The 20577-nt window shown below is 54.4% G+C and overlaps 1 protein-coding gene across 1 annotated transcript; it reads left to right on the plus strand.

Annotated features, from left to right (window-relative positions):
* The first annotated feature begins 2882 nt into the window (after positions 1–2882).
* VPS37D (VPS37D subunit of ESCRT-I) lies at positions 2883–10949 on the plus strand. Its single transcript, XM_077836569.1, has 4 exons — positions 2883–3028; positions 9091–9262; positions 9555–9637; positions 10042–10949. Exons 1-4 carry the CDS (start codon positions 2900–2902, stop codon positions 10546–10548), a joined length of 891 nt encoding a protein of 296 aa, XP_077692695.1. The 5' UTR covers positions 2883–2899; the 3' UTR covers positions 10549–10949.
* The last annotated feature ends 9628 nt before the right edge of the window (positions 10950–20577 follow it).

Consider the following 20577-nt stretch of genomic DNA (forward strand, 5'->3'; position numbering starts at 1 on the left):
TCTGTGTGTGTAAGGGGGGTGCAATGTACATAGAGCACTATGAGTATCTCAAAGAGGCTGTGCACTGAAGGAAGGAGCTGGGTGCTGAGGCCCCTGGCCAAGCTGGGTATTTGCAGCATCTCAGACATTCTCTGAAGCTTTTTATCAGCCCGTTAACAAAAGTTTCCTGAGCCTGAGCCACAAGCTCTGGATTGGCAGCAGAAGGAACCAGAGCTGTTTATGCTGCTGACAGAGAAGGGGCTGGAAGAGACAGGGCTGGATTCTCATGCATATAATACATTATTTCACCTGTTCCCCTCACAGCAAGCAAGGAAGCTGCCCTCTCTCACGGCTGGCAGGTGGGGCACAGATGAGCAGCCTGAATGCACAGCACAGGGCTCGTTCCCTTTTCTGGTGTTGCGTCAGAAACGTGGGTGTGGCCATCCCACAAGAGGTGCTCGGGGTCCCGGCTCTGTATTACTCCTCCAAGAACAGTGTGTAATGGGAGCTCACTGCCCAATGCAGCCTCAGCTGGCACCTTTGCCACTGCGCACCTGTGGGACCCTAGCAGATACTGGCACCAGGGGACTGGGCATGTTCACTGTGGGATTCCAAGTGCCTGCAAGGTGTACCAGTGAGCCGGGGTAAGGAGGGCACACTGCCATCACCCTGACAATAGGCAGGGCATGGAACCTGCTTGCCCTGGCATGGGGCCCGTATGGGCAGAGGCACTGTGTTCACTACACAGGTAGCTGACCTCACTGACGAGGCCAGATGCCTTTGCTCTCTGTTCCTTGGGTACATTGCTGGGTACGGGGAACGAACGTAACCGCACGTGGGCTAAGAGCTGCAGGGACAGCAGAGCCTAATGCCTCTGAAATGTGTTTTCATTAAAACTCAGACAGCAGTCAGGGTGAAACCAGTCTAGTAGGTAGAGAAAGGGGAGGGCCTGGGGGGCTCCAAGAGTCGCACTTTAACCATGCATGCAACTCTCGTGCCACAGTTTGGCCAAGTCTGTAATAGACCATCTCCTGTTGGTTAGAGAGACACGCTTTGGAGCCACACCGAGCCCTTCTTCAGGCCTCTTTCACCAACAGAAGTTGGCCCAGTAACAGACATTCCCTCCCACACCTTGTCTCTCTAGCATCCCAGCACCGCCATGACTACTGCAGCACTGCATCCTCTCACTGAAAGTCCGGATCAGGCCCTTCCCCTAGGGAGATGGGCAACAGGAATGTCAGACTGGTTTCAACAGAAGCCTCTCATAGCCCAGCAGTGACTCCATGCCATCTGCAGGGCTGGTCAGAGCACCCAGCATGCCCACAGGAACAGGGATCACTGGGCCTGGAGGGTATCACAGGGAAGAGCCAAACTGAGCTCCGTTGTTGACAGTTTGCCAGGAGCTGGGGAAAGCAAATGCAGGTCTTTCCCACTCCGTCCCCCAGAGTTAGTGTGACAGGGAAGCCTGCAGTGAGGACAGCTCCCAGTAGGCTAAGTGCCATCTCCAGAATACCAGGAATAATTCTAGGGGAGCTGGTAGAGGCCCCTATATTTAGCATGCCTGTCATTTTCCATTATAAAGAACTCTGGTGAGCCATTTTTGAGAAGCTCCAACACTTCCATTGTTTGCAGCTGGCCTCTGAAATTCCTCAGGGAGAAAGCCATGGGGGCAGGAGAGTGCCTTTTCTTTGTCCCTGTCCATGCAGCTTTGGCCGGGATACACCATTTCCCTGCTCTGGGTTGTATTTCTCTGGAAAATGTTGGTATCCTGCCAAACAAATGACTGAACAAGAACGTTCGCAACAGCTGGGTCCTGCCCCCACAGCAGCAGAGGCTGCACTGGGAGGTGCTGGAGTACTAGCTGGGCCTGGATCTGCACCCATTGGGCCCTGCACATGACCCGAGTATCCCATCCTCCTCTCCTGGGGCTCCACATAGAGCATCATCTCCTGGGGAGGCGGGGGAGGACAAAAAGCTGGAGCTACCCCCTTTATACAGCAGTGCCCACCCACAGGGGTGCAGCCTGTCCCCACTCTTCTCCCCCGGGATAACAGCCTTGTGCTACTAGTGTATGTAATTAGTCCTGTAGCTCAAGTGGTGTAAGTCTTTGCGGAAGGCTCCGGGCTGGAGCCCTACTGTTGACACATGGTATGCTGATGACACCTAATTGCACACAACAGAATTTATTTTTATCTTTTTCAGAATCCCTAGGAAATTGCACACAAACCTCTTCCATGAAAAGAATGTCCCAGTTGTAGAGTCAAGCAGCCAAACCTTAGGAAAGGCCAGGTTTACGGCTGCTTGGGCACCCTTGACTTTGCCCCGTTGTGCATTATGACCCACTCCTTGATGACAGCACCCCATCTTAGTTTCCACAGGCCCCTGTCTCACTCAATGCAGGGGATCTAAGCTGTAATTCTGCCATTTCCTGACATTTGAGTTCTCCACTCCGCAACCTTAAACATGTCCCTTTAATGTCACAGAGCGAGAAACCGGAGACAGGCAGAGCCCTTCCATGAGGACAGCCCCAGGCACTGCCCCAGGCACTACCCTCACCGCATGGCAGAGGGAAGGCAGGTGCACGCCGATCTGCCTAGGCCAGCCATAGAGCTCAGGAGTCCTGGGCCCTGCACCGGATCCCCGGCGCACGGTCCCATGGCCTCCCAGCAGCGGGGCTGAGCTGCCCTCCCTGAAGCCCTGGCAGGCCCGGGGCCGCTCCATGTATGAAGGGGGCGATGGCACCTGCCGCCCAGGCAGCACTGGGGAGCAAGCCCCCCGGTCCCGGCGCACAGGGACTCCTTGCTGCGCTCGCCCCAGCAGTGCCCGCCCACAGGGGCGCGGCCCCTTTAAGAGCCCCCGCGCCGCCCCCTAGCGGGCCGGCCGCAGCCCGCTCCCCGCGGACGGCTCGGGGCGGCGGGCGATGCACCGGGGCAGGCGCGTGCGGGCGGCGGAGCCCGGCTCCCCGGGGCTCAGCACCGCGCAGCTCCGCAGCCTGCTGCAGGACGAGCCGCAGCTGGAGCGCATCGTGCGGCTGAGCGGGAGCAGGAAGGTAGCGGGGCCGGCGGGGCCGGGGCCGGGGGTGCAGCGCGGGGCCGGGCACCGGATCTCCCCCCCACGGCTCCTTCTCTCCCCCCCTCCGACCCCCGGATCTCCCCCCCCGTTCCTTCTCTCCCTCCTCCGCCCCTCCATCTCCCCGGATCCGTTCCCCGGAGCTCCCCTCCAGCTGCACCCCCCGCCCTCATTCCGTCTCTCGTCCCCCTCCATCCCCGCGTCTCTTCGGATCATCCCCCTCCTCGCGTCCCCCTCATCCCCCCCCCCGTTCCTTCTCTCGTCCCCCTCCATCCCCGCGTCTCTTCGGATCATTCCCCTCCTCGCGTCCCCCCCATCCCCCCCCGTTCCTTCTCTCGTCCCCCTCCATCCTTCCGTCTCCCTGGATCCTTTCCCTGGAGCTCCCCTCCAGCAGCACCCACCCCCCATCCTTCTCTTGTCCCCCTCCATCTCCCCAGTACTTCACCCCCGTGCCCTCGGGCTCCTTTCCCCGCCATCCCCCTCCATCTCCCCAGTACTTCACCCCCGTGCCCTCGGGCTCCTTTCCCCGCCGTCCCCCTCCATCCTCCCCAGCTCCTCCACCCCCACGCCCCGTCCCCCTTCAATCCTCTGGCTTCTTTCCTCCCATGCCCCATTGCCCTCCATCCTTCCTGGCTCCTTCTCCCCTGTCGACCGGCTTCTTCCCTCATCTCCCTCCAGCCCTCTGGGATCCTCCCCCGCACACCCTGTTCACCCCTCAATTTGTCCCCTGCTCCATCCCCTACAAGCCCTGTCCCCTGGTAATTTCCTCCCAGCTGTCTGCCCGTCCCACCCCGTGCCTTCCTCCATTCCCCCTGCATCCTGCCTTTCCCCACCCTCAGCCCCCCCCTCCAGGGCTCCCCCTGCTGCGTCCCCCCATTCTCCACAGGCCATTTCTGCTCTCCCTAGCTCGGCTTGGCCACACTCTGGGGCTGCCCCGGCCTGTAGCTGCCCATGGGAAGGGGCGGGGATGCGCTGGGAGAGGTGGACCCTTGCAGGGCTCAGATGCTGTGGGGATGAAGGTGAGATCATACCTGGCCGGCAGACAGGCAGGCACTGTGAGGGTCTGCAATGGGGGTCGGGGGCTAGGCTGAGCTCCCCAACATTCTGCCCATAAGGGTCAGATGGGGGGACGTGGTGGCAAGACTCATTTAATGTAAACGACACTCGTATTTCCTCGGCAGTCTCCTGGGCTGGCCCTGTGGCAAGGCCTGGCTGAGCCTCTCAAGGCACCGCTGGGGTGGGACACGGCTGCGGGGACTCCCCCCTCCGAGCTTAGTGGGAGCAAACTACTCCCACTCAGCCCCTTGACTCATGCCTAGCTTGCGGGGGGCGGGATGGGGGTGGACTGGGGCAGACCCCATCCTGTAAACTCACCCCCAGCTGCTCCTGTCCTCCCCGGTCTGGGCGCGGGGGAGTCCAGGCAGGGGGGCTTTTTGTCTGTTCCCATTTGGCAGCTTAGAGATGGCTTCCCAAATCTCTCACTTCCTCTGTCCCTGGGCCAGATCCTGGGCCATGCTTTTCTCCTCAGCCTCCTCCGAGAGCCGATCCCTCTGCCACCACTTAGCACTGCTGCTCTTGGTCTTGTGCCATAGAGAGTGCCAGCCTAGGGCAGCTGCCGGGAGGGAGGCAGACCACATGCAGCTGGCACTTCTATGGGGAGAGTTGTCCTGCAAGGCTCAGAATCTGGCACCCCCGGGACCTGGGTTCAGAAGGAGAGGTAGGAGACCAACAGAGGGGAACACCAGCTTCATAGATAGACTTATCCCCCCATAATGACCACACTTACTGCCTCATATCTCTGTATTGGGCCCTGACTCTCTTCCTGGCATGGCTAGCCCAGATAGTGTTCTCAGTGAATAATATACCACTGAAATGCAGAAACCTGTATTCATGTTGCAAATGGAAACATGCTGAGGCCAAGAAATGCAGAAGTCCGCACTCTCAAACATCGTCGCTTCACCCATATTACACATAGGGAGTATTTTTGGTTTCTAGGTAGGCTGTTAAACATTTACTTCAAGCTGCACAGGATGTGCTGTGTGGGCTCCGAGACCCGTGACGCTTTCATTTCCTGTGTGCGCTGTGGTTTAATTTTCAGCATCGAAGGTATATCAATTAGGGTCTTTGCCTTTTGTTATTTAATTCATAATCAAAGACCAAGTAAAGTTTGTACGAAGATCAATATCACAGGAATTCTTGAATACATTCTGTCTTCAGAGATAAGTCCTCAGGCAAGGACTTATCGAAGGATAACAAAAGGAAAAATCATTCGAAATTCATTTTAAAAAAATCTTCCATAAGTCTCAAAAAAACCGTTGAATTTGCTCAAATTGATACAAGACTAATTGTTAAATAGAGATAAGATTAGTCAGTTGTCTCAGAAGGATCAAATAATAAAAAATGAACGGAGCTAATGGAACCCAGCAAGTTCTTCCCGTTGTCATACTCAGAAGACATGTAATGCGTTTGATCTTTGATTAATCCAAGCTTGGCAGGGAAGAGAAAGGAGGGCAAGAAATCAAAAGCAGCCTTAAGCAAAAATAGTTGTTTACGTCTAGTGTGGGTGGCTTTAGATATATTTGGAAAGATGTTTGCTTGTTATCATACATAATGTTTCCATCTTTTTCTTGACTAGACCATACTCTTTATCATAAAAAATGTGTAAATGTTACAGTAATAAGACAGTGAGAGAATAGTTTTGTGTAAAGGTTTCAGTGCAGAACCTTTATTGGATATCCTGAAAATCTTAGATAGCCAGAGGAGAGGATTACAGTGTAGCAAAGAATTTAATAACAGGGAGAGTTAAAGTTCCCCACCCAGATATCAAAGCCAAATCCAATATTCTTGCTACAATCTTCTCGATTTGGTATATTCCAAGGTAGTGAGGAATTACCTTTAATGAAGGCTCCAGTTAGTGTCTTGATACTCCCTGTGCTTCCATATCAACAAGGTCCTTCTCTGTCATTTGGAACTGAGTTTCAGTCTGGGAGATTTTACAGTGTAGACTTTGGCACCTAAAGATTTGCTAATTACTCGGTAGGAGTATGGGGAGCTGTTGGAATTGGTCTGAAGTCATTACTAGATACAGTAACTTGTTCCAAAGAGATGGACTTTCTATTAGCCACCCCAACTGCTCATAGTGCTGAAAAGCTAATGGAGGCCATGGTGAGGATTGGAGCTACTGAGGGAGCTTGCCTTGGGCTGGGTAATTGGGAAGGAAGAGTCACCATGGTCCAAAGATCTTCCCATCATCTCCAGCTAGACCAGCAAAATATCCAAAACTGTAGGCCTGGGTCAGCATGGGAAAGAAGCCTAGGTGTGAAGGGAGAAAAGGGATCCCTCTCCCAAAGCCAGTGTTCCCCTCCAGAGGCCTGCTCGCCTTTTTCTTCTTTTTCTTTTTTTAAAATATATAGATCAATGTGAGGGTACTCCAGGGGTTTGTAAGTCATGTCTGGGGCTGCTGACCCTGCTGATCAACTCCTCCCCCTCCCTCCCAGTGCCTTCTGCATGCCGCGGAACAGCTGTTCAGTGCAGGGCACACTTGGAGGGGCCGAAAAGAGGAGGGGCAGGGGTAGAGCCTTGGGGGAGGGGAGGGGAGGGGTGGGTGAGGGCTGGAGCTGAGTGGGGGCCTTAGGGGTCCACAAAAAATTTAAATCAAAATGGGGGTCCTTGGTCTGCTAAAGTTTGAGAACTGCTGAGATAGATCATAGATTCCAAGGCCAGATGGGACCATTGTGACCAGCTCATTTGACCTCCTGTATTACACAGGCCAGAGACGTGCCCCAAATAATTCCGGGTGCAGATCTGTTGTTAAATAGAGATTGGAGGTTTTTCTAATTGCCAGTGTTGGAGAACTCACCACGACCCTCAGTACATTATGCCAGCGGTTAATTAGCCTCTTTCCCAAAGCCAGTTTCCACCCCACCCCACCCTGTGGTACGGTGGGGGCATCGCTTAAAACAACCCCAGATGAAGTGCTGTGCAGATCTTTCTGTCCAGGGCCAGCTCTAGGTTTTTTTTGCCACCCCAAGCTCTGAGAGCACAACTGCCCAAGCAAAAAAAACCAGCCAACCAAAGAAGGATGACCGGAACGCCACCCCTGGAATTATGCCACCCCTGGAATTATGCCACCCCAAGCACGTGCTTGCTTTGCTAGTGCCTAGAGCCGGTCCTGTTTCTGTCTGTGCTTTGTTGACTTTCTGAGTCTAGCCACCAGCGTTGAATTGGCCAGAGTGTAGTGCCTTGAGGAATTACTGCCAAAGAAATTGTCCCCAGAAGGTGCTGACAGAATGCACTAGCAAATCCTCATGCCCATCCACGGCTTCTAGGACAGACAGGAAAAGTGATTCTTCACCCAGTATTCACCCAATTCTCCCCCTGGCCCAGCTGAGTTAATTCCCAGGCTGCCACCAGCAACTGCATGGACGTGGCATGTCTGTTCCAGGGAGGGTTAGTGTCCAGCAGCCAAGCACCTATGTTTAATGTCCTTGCAGGTGGTACTAATATAATGTTAAGTCTGCAAGATCAGATATTCCAGCGCCAGAATATTCCCAAAGTTTGGGTTGTTTAGGAAATGTTAACTTGTCCCCATTACATCAGGGCTTGAAGAATCCCTAGGGCCCATGCTTGCAGCAAGTGGAATGTCTCCCTGGTGGGTTTGGAGGCCTGCACCATCTATTTCTGCAGAGTTTAAGCTTTCAGTAACTAACAAATGAAGATCCTTATGGTTGTGAAGAAAACCTTCCAAAGACAACCAGTGCAGGGCTGTGTGACTGAGCCTGCAGTCAGCTCTAGTGGCTCTGCTGCTGCTCTGAGCTTTGCCAAGCAGTTGCAGATTAGTCCGTTGTGCAGTGGTTGTTCAGAACCATTTGGGCATCAGTGACCATAACCAGAACCGCATCAGTTTCACTCTGCTGCTGCTGCTTGGGAAAGCTACAGAGGCAGATGCTGGAGTTACTCAGGGTAGAGAAATGGGGGCTAGGAGTAGTAGCTGCCTCTCCACCCCTTGATACAGACAGTGCAGTGGAGACCAACCCGCCTTAACATCAGCCAGGAGGCTCTGAAGAGTCAAGGGGGACGAGACAAGAATCTTCTTTTACCTTCAAGCAGCTGAGGGGGAAGTGGGAATGCTTCAAATTAATTAGACACAATTTATCTGAGCCAGAGGATGACATGAAAAGTGAAGCCTCAGCATGGTCCGGGGCTGACATCCTGCTAGAAATCTCAGCACCAGCCACTGGGCTGCTGCCCGGGGCCTTTCCCCTTGACCCTGCAGGTAGATACTCTTTCCTCTTCTGACCACCAGAGCCCTGGCTAGTAGATAGCCAGTTCATTTGCCGGGCTCTGCGCAGGAATGCTAATGCCACTAGGATTAATTGTGAAGGTTTATTAGGCTCTGACGTGCTGGGATATGTTCCTGGGGAATTGGGTCAGATTATTTTAGTCTTTCTCGGCCAGCTTTCCAGCATCTCTTCCCCGGGCCTGTCAGAAAGCAAACCTGTCTCAGTGGTTGGCTCGTGCCTGTCAGTGTGGGGAATACAGGTGTTAGCCTGTTAGCCCGCAGAGAAGCTGTCTGGCCCATTTAAGATGTGTGGAGTTTTTATGTAATTTCCCCCAGGCCAGTTGATGTGTGGGGCTCCTAGCTGTGTGGCTGGATTTTAATGCAGCTGCAGCCTCTTGCCAGGAACTCTTCCCCGACCTGTTGCTTCTGGGGAAGCTGGGGCGGAGGGAGCAGAATGGTACTGAGAGGCGGAGCTGGTAAAAGGTCTTATTTTGATGCGGAGCTGACTGCTCTGAACAGTGCTCTGGTTAACATCCTTTGTACTTGGCTGGCTGAGTGAATTGGGGGGCTCTCTGTGGAGGACTGAGCTGCGATGGGCCGGTCAGTGGGGCTAGCGTTAGAGGAGAGTTGTGGGGCTGGCAGTGTGCTGAGGAGTGTTTTCCAGAGAGTGGGGTTAGACCCTGCAGGGGGAGGTGGCAATGGAGTTGGGGGGTGGCTAGCTCTGCCTGGGGTGCAAGTTCTGAGCCAATATGTCCCTGTAGTTTCAGAGCTTGCAGCTGGAGCGGGAAATGTGCCTGGCTTCGAACTATGCCCTGGCCAAGGAAAACCTGTCCCTGCAGCCGCGGCTGGAGAACGGCAAAGCCTCACTGGCCATAAAGTACCAGGAGCTGCAGGAAACAAGGGCGGCATGTCAGGAAAAGCAGCAGCGAGTGGGTGAGTGGAGCCGCCCTGTGTCAGTGGGAACCGCTGTCCCCAGGCTCTGGTTCTGGGATGCAGCGGGGAAGCCGGCTCTGACCTGTCACTCCCTGGCTGGGCCCTGCCTTAATGGCCATTGAGGGAGGAGCTTTTGGCTCAGCAAATGATGGCCCCGCAAGGGCAGGAGCATGGCTGGGCAATGGGGTCGGAGGCCTCTCCTTGGACTGGCCAGAGGGGGGTGGCTGGAGGCTCCGTTGCAGGGCCAGGTTCGTTTGTATGCCCCTGGCTGAAGCTGCTTTCCCCCCACCAGAGACCTGCCTGAGGAAGTGGAGCCCGCAGAGCATCCTGAGCCAACTCCAAGCCGCTGTGGATGCAGTCGAGGCAGAGTCGGAGGTGAGTTTGCAGGACCTGCTTTGCCATTGACATCTCTGACTCTGGCACCTTGTAGCTACTCAGCTTCCCCACCCCCTCAGCCTCTGGGCCTCTGGGTCGGTAGCGATGGGAGCTGCATGGAGCTGGCCACCGAGCCATGTGTCACCTGCATCCTCTCGGAAGACTGCATGGGTGAAATCCTGACTCTGCTGAAGTCACTGTCAAAACCCCCATTGACTTCAGGATTTCACCCCCAGAGCATCCTCTCATACGGCTGCCCCGTCGGGTTTCTGGGGGTCCCCTGCTGCTCTGGATGGCCTCTGGCTCAGTGTTGCTATCCATCTCCGGGGTCCTATGGGCCATCCCGGATTTGCATGTTCCTGCCCCCCACCCCAGGCTGATGTCCCATTCTCTGTGCCCCACAGGCGCAGGTGGAGAGGTTCCTGGGCCGGGAGCTGCCCCTGGATGCCTTCCTGGAATTCTTTCAGCAGAGCCGGATGCTGTCCCACCTCCGCAGGACACAAGTGGAGAAACTGGAGCAACTCCTGCGGAAGGAGAAGCAGTCCAGGTGGCTCCCCACGTGCTGCGAGGGGCAGCGAGCCACCCCGCTGAGCCCAGCCCAAGCCCAAGTTGCCCTGGTGCAAAACGCAGCCTCTCCCAAGATGTTCCGGCTCCACTGTGGCTACACCCCTGCCCTGCTGGTCCCCTCTGATGCCATCATACCGTTCCCTGTGCCTCTTGCCCCTCCCAGCCGAAATCTACCTCCCCTGGCCTCTCGCTCAGGCCAGTCTCCAACATCTCACTCCCGCATCCCATGCCTGGGCTCCCCTCTGCGTCTGATTGGACACATCCCCCTGCTTAGCCCGCGGCCTTTCCGCGTGCAGCGTGCGCACCCGTCTTACCCACAGAAGCAGGAGCCGCCCCACCGGTAGCTATTGGGGCAATGAGATGTCCTCAGACCCGAGTCCCTGACACACCAGCCGACCAGCACACATGAGCTTCCTGTGCTAGAGAATGAATGTGAACCGAACACAGCCTCCCCCAGCTGGGCGGCTCGAAGGCATTGTTCGCTCCCATCCCGGGTTCTCAAGAAGCCTCCAGGATGCGCCGCTGTCTGCAGCAGTGACGTAATGAACTGCTCCCCGATGCAGCTAGCGGTGGGGTCTGTGTGGCTGCCACGTGGCCAGAGGCAGGAGCGTCGGAGGCAGCCTGGCAGTGGTTAATTATAACAGGGGTTTCCCAAGAAGCCGGGTGCCGAGTTCTGGCAGGTGTTGCATGGGGGCGTCTGATTCTGCAGCAGCAGTGAGAGCAGCAGGCTAGGCGGAGTTGAGGCTGGGGCGAGGGGGGGTTGTCAGATGGCAGTGTCAGTGGGAGCGCAGCAGGCGTGGGGGGGGGGCTACACAGCATGAGGAGGTGGGGGGGGGGGTTGCTGGCAGATTACGGGCACAGGGGGCAGGATCCCAGCTGCCCTGCATGGGTTGGAGGTGAATGCAGATGAGAGGAAGATACGGTGACAAGGAGGAGGGTCTGTGGGGCACAGAGGGGAATGCAGACCCGGGCCAGGGGCTATGAGGGTACGGTGAGCAGGATAAGAACAGGGCCATGTGGGCTGCAGAGGACTCACAGAAGGAGGGCTCCTGCTGTCTCCCTCCCCTCCTGGATCTGCCAGCCTGTGGGACACAGTCTGTGTGTGTGCACACGTGCGTGAGGTGTGATAGTCAGGGGCAGGGGTGTGGGAGGCGAGGGGCAGGGCCAAAGAGGACAGGGCAGGACCCCTGGTGCTACGCTGTATGGCACTAGGGCCTCCCAGGCAGCTACGTGGCAGTTTGTCAGGCTGCCCTGGGGAGCATGGGGCACAAAGATCATTTTCCAAATAAAGGCGCTTTCCAGTCTCTGCTCTTTGCTTGGAGCTTGTGCTGTGAGAGGAGGGGAATTTGCTCTGCCAGGAGGGTCACCGAGTGCCCTTCGCAGCAGGAGGGATCCCAGCACTGGGCCTTGAGGAGTAGGGGGCAGTGCGCTGTGCTGCAGGGAATAGGGGGCAGGTGGGGGACTGCACGCTGTGGGGAAGATGGGCGAGCACTGTGCTGGGGAGGGAGCTGTTTAATCCTGGCTGGCATGGTGCTGTGCTTGAGGAAATGGAAGGGATAGGGAGGGTAAGGCTGTGCTGTGGGAAGGGGGCGGCTGCAGCAGGTTGCTCAACGGGGCACCAGAGCACAGCACTGGGGGAATGGCAGATGCGCTGGGATGTGAGAGGGGCTAATAGATGGGGTGAATCTTGAAAATCTCCATTGTCCCTGCTCCTCCCCCACCCATTTCTTCTCTGGCCCTGCTCTGGGAGCTGCACCCCTGTCCCCTGCGTGTCCCAGACCTTGCTGTGATACCCACACTGCACTGACTCCCTGCTCAGTACAGCCCAGCAGCCTGCCGCCAGGGGAAGGCTAAACTGCCCATGGACAAGGGGGAGAGAGGTCGGTTTGTGGCTTGTCTGTTAGAGGGATCTCAGGTTTCCCCTAATTGTGGTGCCTACAGGCCCTTCTCCCGGTGGCTCTGCCTCTCCTACCCTTCACTCAGTGAGTAATTATGGTAACCAGAGACAGCCCTCTCATCCCTGTGAGCCTCAGTGCATGGGAGGAGGGGAGAATAGCTAGCCAGGAGCCTCCCACCCCTGCTACCGCTTGGCTGAGCTCCCTACCTCTTGTGGCCATTGAAGCCCTATGGTGGGTCTCACCAAGCAAGGGGCTTTTAACGGCAGTGTCCTCCTGCCAATGTTACATCCCACTTATGCTTCCCCTGCCATTGGGGAAGGCATTGTTATCACTTACTGCCCTGGCTGAGCCCCCCATGTGGACATTCAGCAGTTGGCTGTATTGGATCCCAACTTTGGATCCTTTGTGCTTGCAAGCCAACTGGAGCGGAGCAGTGCCCAGGCACTGGCTCTAGTCCTGGCCTCTTGGGCACATTGCCAGGGTGCAAACTCTATCTCTGGCACTGTGGGACCCCAGTCCAACTGCCCTCAGCTCTGAGAACCTGCCAAGCCTGTGTATGCTCTCTCCAGAGTCCATCCTCCATGGGTGCTTTGGGTTATAATTTAACTCTTTGGGGACCATGTGACAGGTAAAGCAAAGAACACAGGTTTTACAAAGGAACTTCTTAGACGTGTGTACACACTTTACTCATGGATTGCACCACAGTGATGGAAAAACAGCAAACACCTGAGTGCAATTCCCTCCCTCTGGTGTCCTCAGCACTCCTTGGAGTCTTCTGGGTTCTGGTCAGTGTCCTGCAGGGAAGCCCTGGCAAGATTATGGTGAGGAACTCCAGTGAGCAAGGAAAAAAGGGGAGAAATGAGCGTGGGTAACTGCTACAGGTCATTAGGACTGGAGAGCAGTGAGACTGAAAAAGCCCTTAGTTCTTAACGCACTGAGAATGAAAGATGATATATGCATGTGAGATTTTATCTAAGCAAGCAAATATAGCCCAACTTAGCCTAAAGATTCCAACCCAAGGAGAAGGTGCCCTAGCTGGTTTGTCTGACTCTGAGACTAAAAGGAAGGCTTGGAACCAGTGACCATGAGCTATTTGTGTACATTTTCATGAAGGAGAATTACAGATTTCAGGAAGCCAATTTTGGGGAATTACCTTGTGTAGCCAGAACTCCCATTGAAAATTCTCTGAGTGTGCAATGAAGGATTGGGGCCCTAATGAATAAGGAACAAAGGTGAGAAGGCTGGGAATCTTAATTAAAGGGTGACAGACCATGACTCCTCTGAAATGGAAGACTGCAAGAGGCGGGTGGTGACCAGTGTGGCTTCAGGAGAGGCTGCTCAGAAAGCTACAGATAGGAAGTGGATAAAGGATATGGATAAAGGAAATGGATAGAGCGGACAGAAATGCTCAGGGGCAGGACAGCAGAAATGTAAAGTGAATCTGTGATTCCAAAATGTGTTGCAAGACGTAAGAGATTTGACAGCTATTGCAGGGGGAAAGCCCAGCAGAGACAAGTAGGCCCATTAATAAATTAAGGGGCTGAAATGAATGAGGACAGGAATGACTGGAACAGACTTCAGCTCCTTTATTTGGAAGCTGCCTGGCATATTTTGGGTGCTACCATAAATATAAATAATTGTAATAGTAAAATGATGGAACAGATAGAAAAAATCCAAGGCTGTGGCTAACGGGAGTGCAGTAGCTGTAGTATATTGCGGTTTTGTACAGGATCTGATGCTGTCTCACAAATTTCTACAGAATTAATACAACCTAGGCTTGGATAAGAACAGGGTCAAGTGGAGTGAAAACTGGTAGAATGAGCTTAAGCAAAAGTCAAAGACCAATGCACTGTATTAGCTATGGGGAAGTGTCTAGCAGGGGGCAGGATAAACTCCAGTCTTACTTGACCCCTTCCTTAATGGTCTGGATGTGGGGACTAAACAGCACATTCGTGCAACTGACAGATGGAAGTAAAATGAGAAGAGCTGGAAATGCCAGTGAGGAGAGAAGTAGAATACTGGATGGAGACCACATGGACAGGTAACTGCTCAGTGAGAGTCAGCGTGGGAAAGTCTCAACTAATAAGTTCTGGGAGTAATAATGGGATCCCAGGATTCACCAGCAGCCTGCAATATCTTATGGCTCCGTCATGTCACTGATCAGGGGGAGGGAGAGCTCCGCCCTCCACAGCTCAGATTTGGTCACACTCTGTGGGTTTCTGGCCTGGCTCACACGAAGATATGGGAAGATTGGAGACTGAGAGGCTGAAGGCAGCAGCTACAAGGGAAGGTGCAATAAGCTGTCTCATTGTGCAGCTGTATGGAGCTGGAGCAGGTACGGCTGTGGAGGTGCTTCATAACATGCTCCAGCTCTGTGATGGGCGTAATCCCCGAGGCAGGACAGCAGTTGCTGAGGGTGTGGGTAGCACAAGAATTAAACCAACTTCCTGCCAGTGGCATCTGTGAGGCTGTGGAATGGTCTCCCAGGGAGGGGGCACGACCCCATGCTTGGGACATGGAAGCTAGAGGGGAAGGTGCCCTTGTAGGTGGCCCATAGAGGACAGCAGCCCAATCTGTGGCTGAACTAACAGGTATTCTCAATCATTACAGGCCCAGTCCGAAGAGTGCTGAGCCCCTGTATCTCCCATTGTTTGAGGCTCTGGCCCCTCCGGACGGGGCGGCTACAGCAGAGCTGTAAACATTTGCTCCAAGTGGGGAAGGAGGCAGAGAGTGCTAAGCATAGCAGCATTTCAAACCGGACCCCTGGCGGGGACCTCAGTGCAATGGGAGTGAGCGGGAGAGGAGGGGCAGGCGGCTCCTCTCCAGTGTCAGTGAGGCTGTGGGGTTTTACTCAGACGCTGAGGTTAGCAGCACAAAGGGATCGTTCAGAGAGGGCCGGCTGGAGCAGGCATTCCCTCGCGCCCCCTGGCAGTCGCTCAGGTTAGACAGGGGCCAACTGTGCCGCTCGCTAGGGGAGTTAGCAGAGCTCCCTGACTCTCCGTGCTGGAGCTGCTGTGTGTGGGGAGGAAGGCCTGACACACCTTTAGCCCAAACGACCCACCGCTGTGCTGGGAGCCCTACAGAGCCTGGTAAAGACACAAACAGCTGTCTGCTTTCCCAGATCAGATCAAATAGCCAGCAAGAGCGGAAATACAGCCCTAATCCATTGACCTCCCCCCTGCCCCTAGAGTCCCCAACCACCTGTTCCAGCCTGTACCCATTGCAGCGAAGGAAGGGGGAAGATGTGGGGCTGGCTCCATGCCCTGAAGGGTGACAGACAACGTGGTTTAGGCCTGGGGTGGCAGTGCACTGGGAGGAAGGCCCTGCCAGCCGCCCATCTCTATTATACCAACAGGGCTTCAGCTCGGATACCTCTGCTGATGGAGCTGTGTAGTGGGCCATAGGGAGAGAGGGGTCTCTTGGATAGGCAGGTCACAGACAGGCCCCTTAGGGCATTGTAGGTCAAAACCAACAGGCAGCCTGGAAACCAGTCTAATCTGAAGGTGACAAAGGCATCAAGGACAGTAGCAAAGTCTGCATTTGAAAGGAGCAGACAGCCCCAGTCATCCACAATTGGCTATGGCTGCTCCCTCATCTCCTAGCACTAATGCATCAGTTACATCTTCTGCGAAAGGGCAAACCACGGAGGGGGGGGCGGCAGTGGATTGCACTGTAAGCGTCTCAGAGAAAGGCTGCAAGGGCTTGTTTCAAGATGGATGCTATTTCCCCCCCGGGGGTCAGTGTTAGGCCAGACACTGGGTCTCCTGCACCCTTGCAAAACCTGTGTCCTCAGAGGTTACCAGCAAAGGGTAACAGTGGGGATCAGGCCAGCCTGGGCGAGTAATAACCGCTTGCACTCTTTACAGTAGAAATTCAGCCCTTTTCAGCCCTGCATTCCCAGTCTCTTCTGGGTCCAGCTCCATTTGGGGCCTGCTTAACTGATGAGCAGGGTTGCCTCTTTGAGGCTGCTCTAGGCTGGGTACAGAAGAGGGAGCTCGCTCTAACTCTGCTGGTCGCTCAGACCGTTTGCCCCTGTGATCACCAGGGCAGCACTCCTGGTTGTGCTTCGCTCTCTCTAGCAGACAGCTGCAGGAGGAGGAGGCCTGAGACCTCTCCCATCCTCCCTGCTCCTTCCTCTCTCAGTGTGGATGTGGAGAGAAAGCCAGTGTTACTGGAAAGCTCCTCCGGGATGTGTACTGATTTAGATTTACAGACACACCCATTGAAAAGGAGTGACTGGCCCTTGACCCGTCCTAGGCACTGCTGGATCATTCTTTAAAATGCAGCCATGTAACAGACCCCTCCTGTATCATCGCAGGGCTGTGACAGAAACGTCACACTGCTTAGTGTCCTGTGGCCTGGAGAATTTTATCCAGCACTTTTACACAGAGGTTGCATTCAAGCTCCAAACAACATGGAGCACAAGAATTGCAGCCAGCCTGGGAATGGTGGGGTGAATAGTTATACTTGTGCAGCCAAAATGCATGAGCAGTCGCAGCAGCTGGTACATACAAATGACATATCTGCCCATAGGCACAATGGTTGTGAATATGTGTGGGCAAATCACTCATGCTAAATTCTAAAACTCTGGTCCTACATTCTCCCAATGGCTATTTTGAGCTATCCAGCTTTTAGTGGGTAGAATGAGTGCTCTGGGCTAATGCTTTTACCCCTGGCAAACCCACGGCAGGGAAGAAAGCCTGAAGGAGAAATGGCTTGCCCTTTCCAGAGAGCTCACTGGTGAAACTTCACCCTTCTGTACGTTGGTTCATTGACTGGGAGCGAAATCCCCTTGTGATGTTCTCACATTGGTGGTCCCTGCCCAGTTGCATGGATCAGTTAATCTTAGGAGGAGCGCAGGAAGAGAGGCAGCCATGCTACCTAACTCCGTGCAGAACCTGGGCTGAGGGATTTGCTGTTGTGAGAGCTGCAGATCACCTCTCCTCTCCAGTAGTTGTCTGGGCAGCTCCTGCCAGTGACTGGGATGGGCAGGTAACTCTGCATTGCTAGTGGCCGGGCTGCGTGTGCTGAGGAGGGCCCTCCGTGGAATAAGTTGCTCATGTGTCATTCATGCTTATTAATGTTTCGGAGTCCAGGCCTCACTGCTGGGCACGTAAGCTCTCTGCGGATGCTGTAATGGCAATGAATGCCAGTGGGTCCTGTCCTCATTTGTGGTCATTTTCCCTGAAGAACAATGGGTGAAGGCAGCTCTGACATGCTGCGCCAAACCCCTTGGTGGGGCGTGGCGTTCTGGGGGCTGGGAGCAGGATTTTGGCTCTGCGGCTGCATTAGCTGGGTTCTAGGGCTGGGTGAGATGTTACCCGTGGCTTTGGGGCCAGCCAGGCTAGTGATGGATTGGCAGCACTGGTGGCCGTCCAGCGACAGTAACAGGTGCCGCAGGCATGAGGGAGTCTGCTCAGCAGCCACTGGTACACGTGCCAGCCCCGGAACCCAGCCACCACACCCCAGCTTGAGACATTCCCCTGGCCCAGTGCAGCTGCCCCAGCACAAGGCGAACAGGAAACCTTGGGAGCATTGCTGCCTCCTCAGCCAGTGGTCACGGAGGAATAGCCAGCTCCTGGCTGCTGGCCTCACGCTCACATCAGAGGAAGGGTCAGGGCTCTCAAGTACATGGATGGCCTGGTGGTTGCCCAGGTGATGAGAACAGCATCCAGCTCACCATGGGCTGGGTAGGGGATCTGATTATTCCCAAGCTCGTGGCTCCTGGCCAGTATGCTGACACTGAATGTCCGGCACGTCGCCCTCAGCACTGGCTGCCTGGCAGGGTGATGCTAGATTCAGCGACCACAATCTGCTTGGACATCAATGTGCTGGGTCAAGCTGGCCACTGCCTGGGCTTGGTGCCCCAGGCTGTGGGCTTGGAACTGGCCTTTCACACACTTCGCTGGCGTAGCGAGCACAAAGGTGCAGCTGCCAGAGAAAAGTGGCTGCCGACAGCAGTGCGGTGCTGGCAACAGCACGAGCAGTCTGGACAGAGGTGTGTAAAGTGAGTGACCTGCACCTCTGTAGGGCCAGCACCTTACGCCTCCCCCCCAAGCCTGAACAGACCCCGTGTCCCTTTCGCTCACCAGTGTGACCCCGGATCTTTTCATTTCGGGGGATGTTTTGCAAATGCAGCAGAAGCTGGGTCCTGTCCGGAGATGCCCCTCCTGCGAGGTGCACCAGCAGCGCCAGGCAGTTTGAAACGCCTCTGGGTTGTAACTGGCTGCCAATCTCCTGGCTGCTTAAAACCGACCAAGGCTGGAATGGGAGTAACACGCTGACTCAAAAAATATCATTTGCTGTGTTATTGTCCAGCTGGATTGAGGATTTCCAAGCTCCGACTCTTGAACCCTAATCAAAATTGCCTTGTCTTTTTGATCCAGTTGATGTTGCTTTTTAACTTGGTTTAAAAACTGGATTTAAATGCACATTAATTAATGTCATTAGCAGCTAATGGTGCAAAGAAGGCGGCATGATCCTGCAGCCAGGGCACTGAATGAATCTCTGGAGACCTGGGTTCTGGTCTTGGCTCTGCCACTGACCTCTGGGTGACCTTGGGCAAGTCCCTTCTCCTCTCCTGGGAATCATTCTGTAAGAGCTGCTCTAGTTCAACCACGCTGTCCCGCTTTGTGAGGGACTCGGGGCAGATTTGCTGGCCTCTCTGGGCAGGCAGACTTGATGACCAGGTGCTCCAGGAATCCCTGGTCTCCTACTGGCTCTGGCTGGATGATGTCGGGCTGGGTCAATCCACTAGACCCTGGTGCCTAGCCCAAGCCTAGAGTAGTTGTTTTAACTTTTTATTACCCAGTTCAGCCCCTTCTGCAGAGGCCAGATAAACTCTACCACTGAGCTGAGACCAGAGGTTCCTTAGACAAGGATGACATCCCTGGCCACACACCTTGTGAGCATGATCACTAGAGTTGGGGGGTTATGAGGTAACCAGCCCCCTGGGGGGGATTTTCCTTCCAACCCCAGTACTTGGCTCATGCCCTGAGCCAGAGAGTTTCAGTCCCTTCCTAGCTCTTGTTTGGGTTTGAGTATTTACTGTTTTAAATGTATAGGCTTGTTCTCCATAGAACTCTCCAATCCCTTCTTGAACCTGCTGTGCTCTTGGCCTCAGTAAGATCTTGTGGCAGTGAGTTCCTCGGGTTAACTGTATCTGAAAATGGTATTTCCCTGTATACATTCTGAATTTGCCACCTTTCAGTGTCAGTGACGGTCTCCTGCCAGTTCTAGGGGGAAGCTGTCCTAGCAGCTCTCAGGGATGCACGCAGCCAGAGCTCTGATCATGACGCTCGTATCCTTGCAATGCTGAAGGAAGAGGCAAAGCTTAGTATAGAGGGTAGGCCCCTAGCAGGATGCAAGTGAGGGAGGCAGGCAGATCTGTTAAGGAGAGGGTGTAGATTGGAACAGAGACCAAGAGCTGGAGCATTTCCTGGGAACCCAGCCCTGTCCCAGCAAGTCACATGCCAGAGGGATGTGCTTGGGGTCTCTCCAGCTGCCAGATCTACGGGTTGGAGACACGCACTAAGGGAACTGATGGGCAGGATTCCCTGGGAGAATAACATTGGGGGGGGTGGGGGGAGAGAAAGGAGTCCAGGAGAGCTGGCTGTATTTTAAAGAATCCTTATTGAGGTTACAGAAATGAACCATCCCGATGTGTAGAAAGAATAGTATAGTAAATATGGCAGGTGACTAGCTTGGCTTCACAGTGTAATCCTTGCTGATCTTAAACACAAAAAAGAAGCGCAAGATTAGACAAATGACCAGCGAGGAATATAAAAATATTGCTCGGGCATGCAGGAGTGAAATCAAGAAGGCCAAATCACACCTGGAGTTGCAGCTAGCAAGAGATGTTAAGAGTAACAAGAAGGGTTTCTACAGGTATGTTAGCAACAAGAAGAAGGTCAGGGAAAGTGTGGGCCCCTTACTGAATGAGGGAGGCAACCGAGTGACAGAGGAAGTGGAAAAAGCTAATGTACTCAATGCTTTTTTTGCCTCTGTCTTCACGAACAAGGTCAGCTCCCAGACTACTGCACTGGGCAGCACAGCATGGGGAGGAGGTGACCAGCCCTCTGTGGAGAAAGAAGTGGTTTGGGACTATATAGAAAAGCTGGACGAGCACAAGTCCATGAGGCCGGATGCGCTGCATCCGAAAGTGCTAAAGGAGTTGGCGGATGTGATTGCAGAGCCATTGGCCATTATCTTTGAAAACTCATGGCGATCGGGGGAGGTCCCGGACAACTGGAAAAAGGCTAATGTAGTGCCCATCTTTAAAAAAGGGAAGAAGGAGGCTCCGGGGAACTACAGGCCAGTCAGCCTCACCTCAGTCCCTGGAAAAATCATGGAGCAGGTCCTCAGGGAATCAATTAGCACTGAAGCACTTAGAGGAGAGGAAAGTGATCAGGAACAGTCAGCATGGATTCACCAAGGGCAAGTCATGCCTGATTAACCTAATTGCCTTCTATGACG

The sequence above is a fragment of the Eretmochelys imbricata genome, chromosome 17 (genome assembly GCF_965152235.1).
Source record: "Eretmochelys imbricata isolate rEreImb1 chromosome 17, rEreImb1.hap1, whole genome shotgun sequence".
NCBI classification, from domain to species: Eukaryota; Metazoa; Chordata; order Testudines; family Cheloniidae; genus Eretmochelys; species Eretmochelys imbricata.

Excerpts from the sequence above, each read along its gene's own strand:
- VPS37D (XM_077836569.1), top strand. The coding sequence starts at position 2,900 with ATGCACCGGGGCAGGCGCGTGCGGGCGGCGGAGCCCGGCTCCCCGGGG. Across the intron at positions 9,263-9,554 it reads GGAAAAGCAGCAGCGAGTGG|AGACCTGCCTGAGGAAGTGG; the intron begins GTGAGTGGAGCC and ends TCCCCCCACCAG. Across the intron at positions 9,638-10,041 it reads CAGTCGAGGCAGAGTCGGAG|GCGCAGGTGGAGAGGTTCCT; the intron begins GTGAGTTTGCAG and ends TGTGCCCCACAG.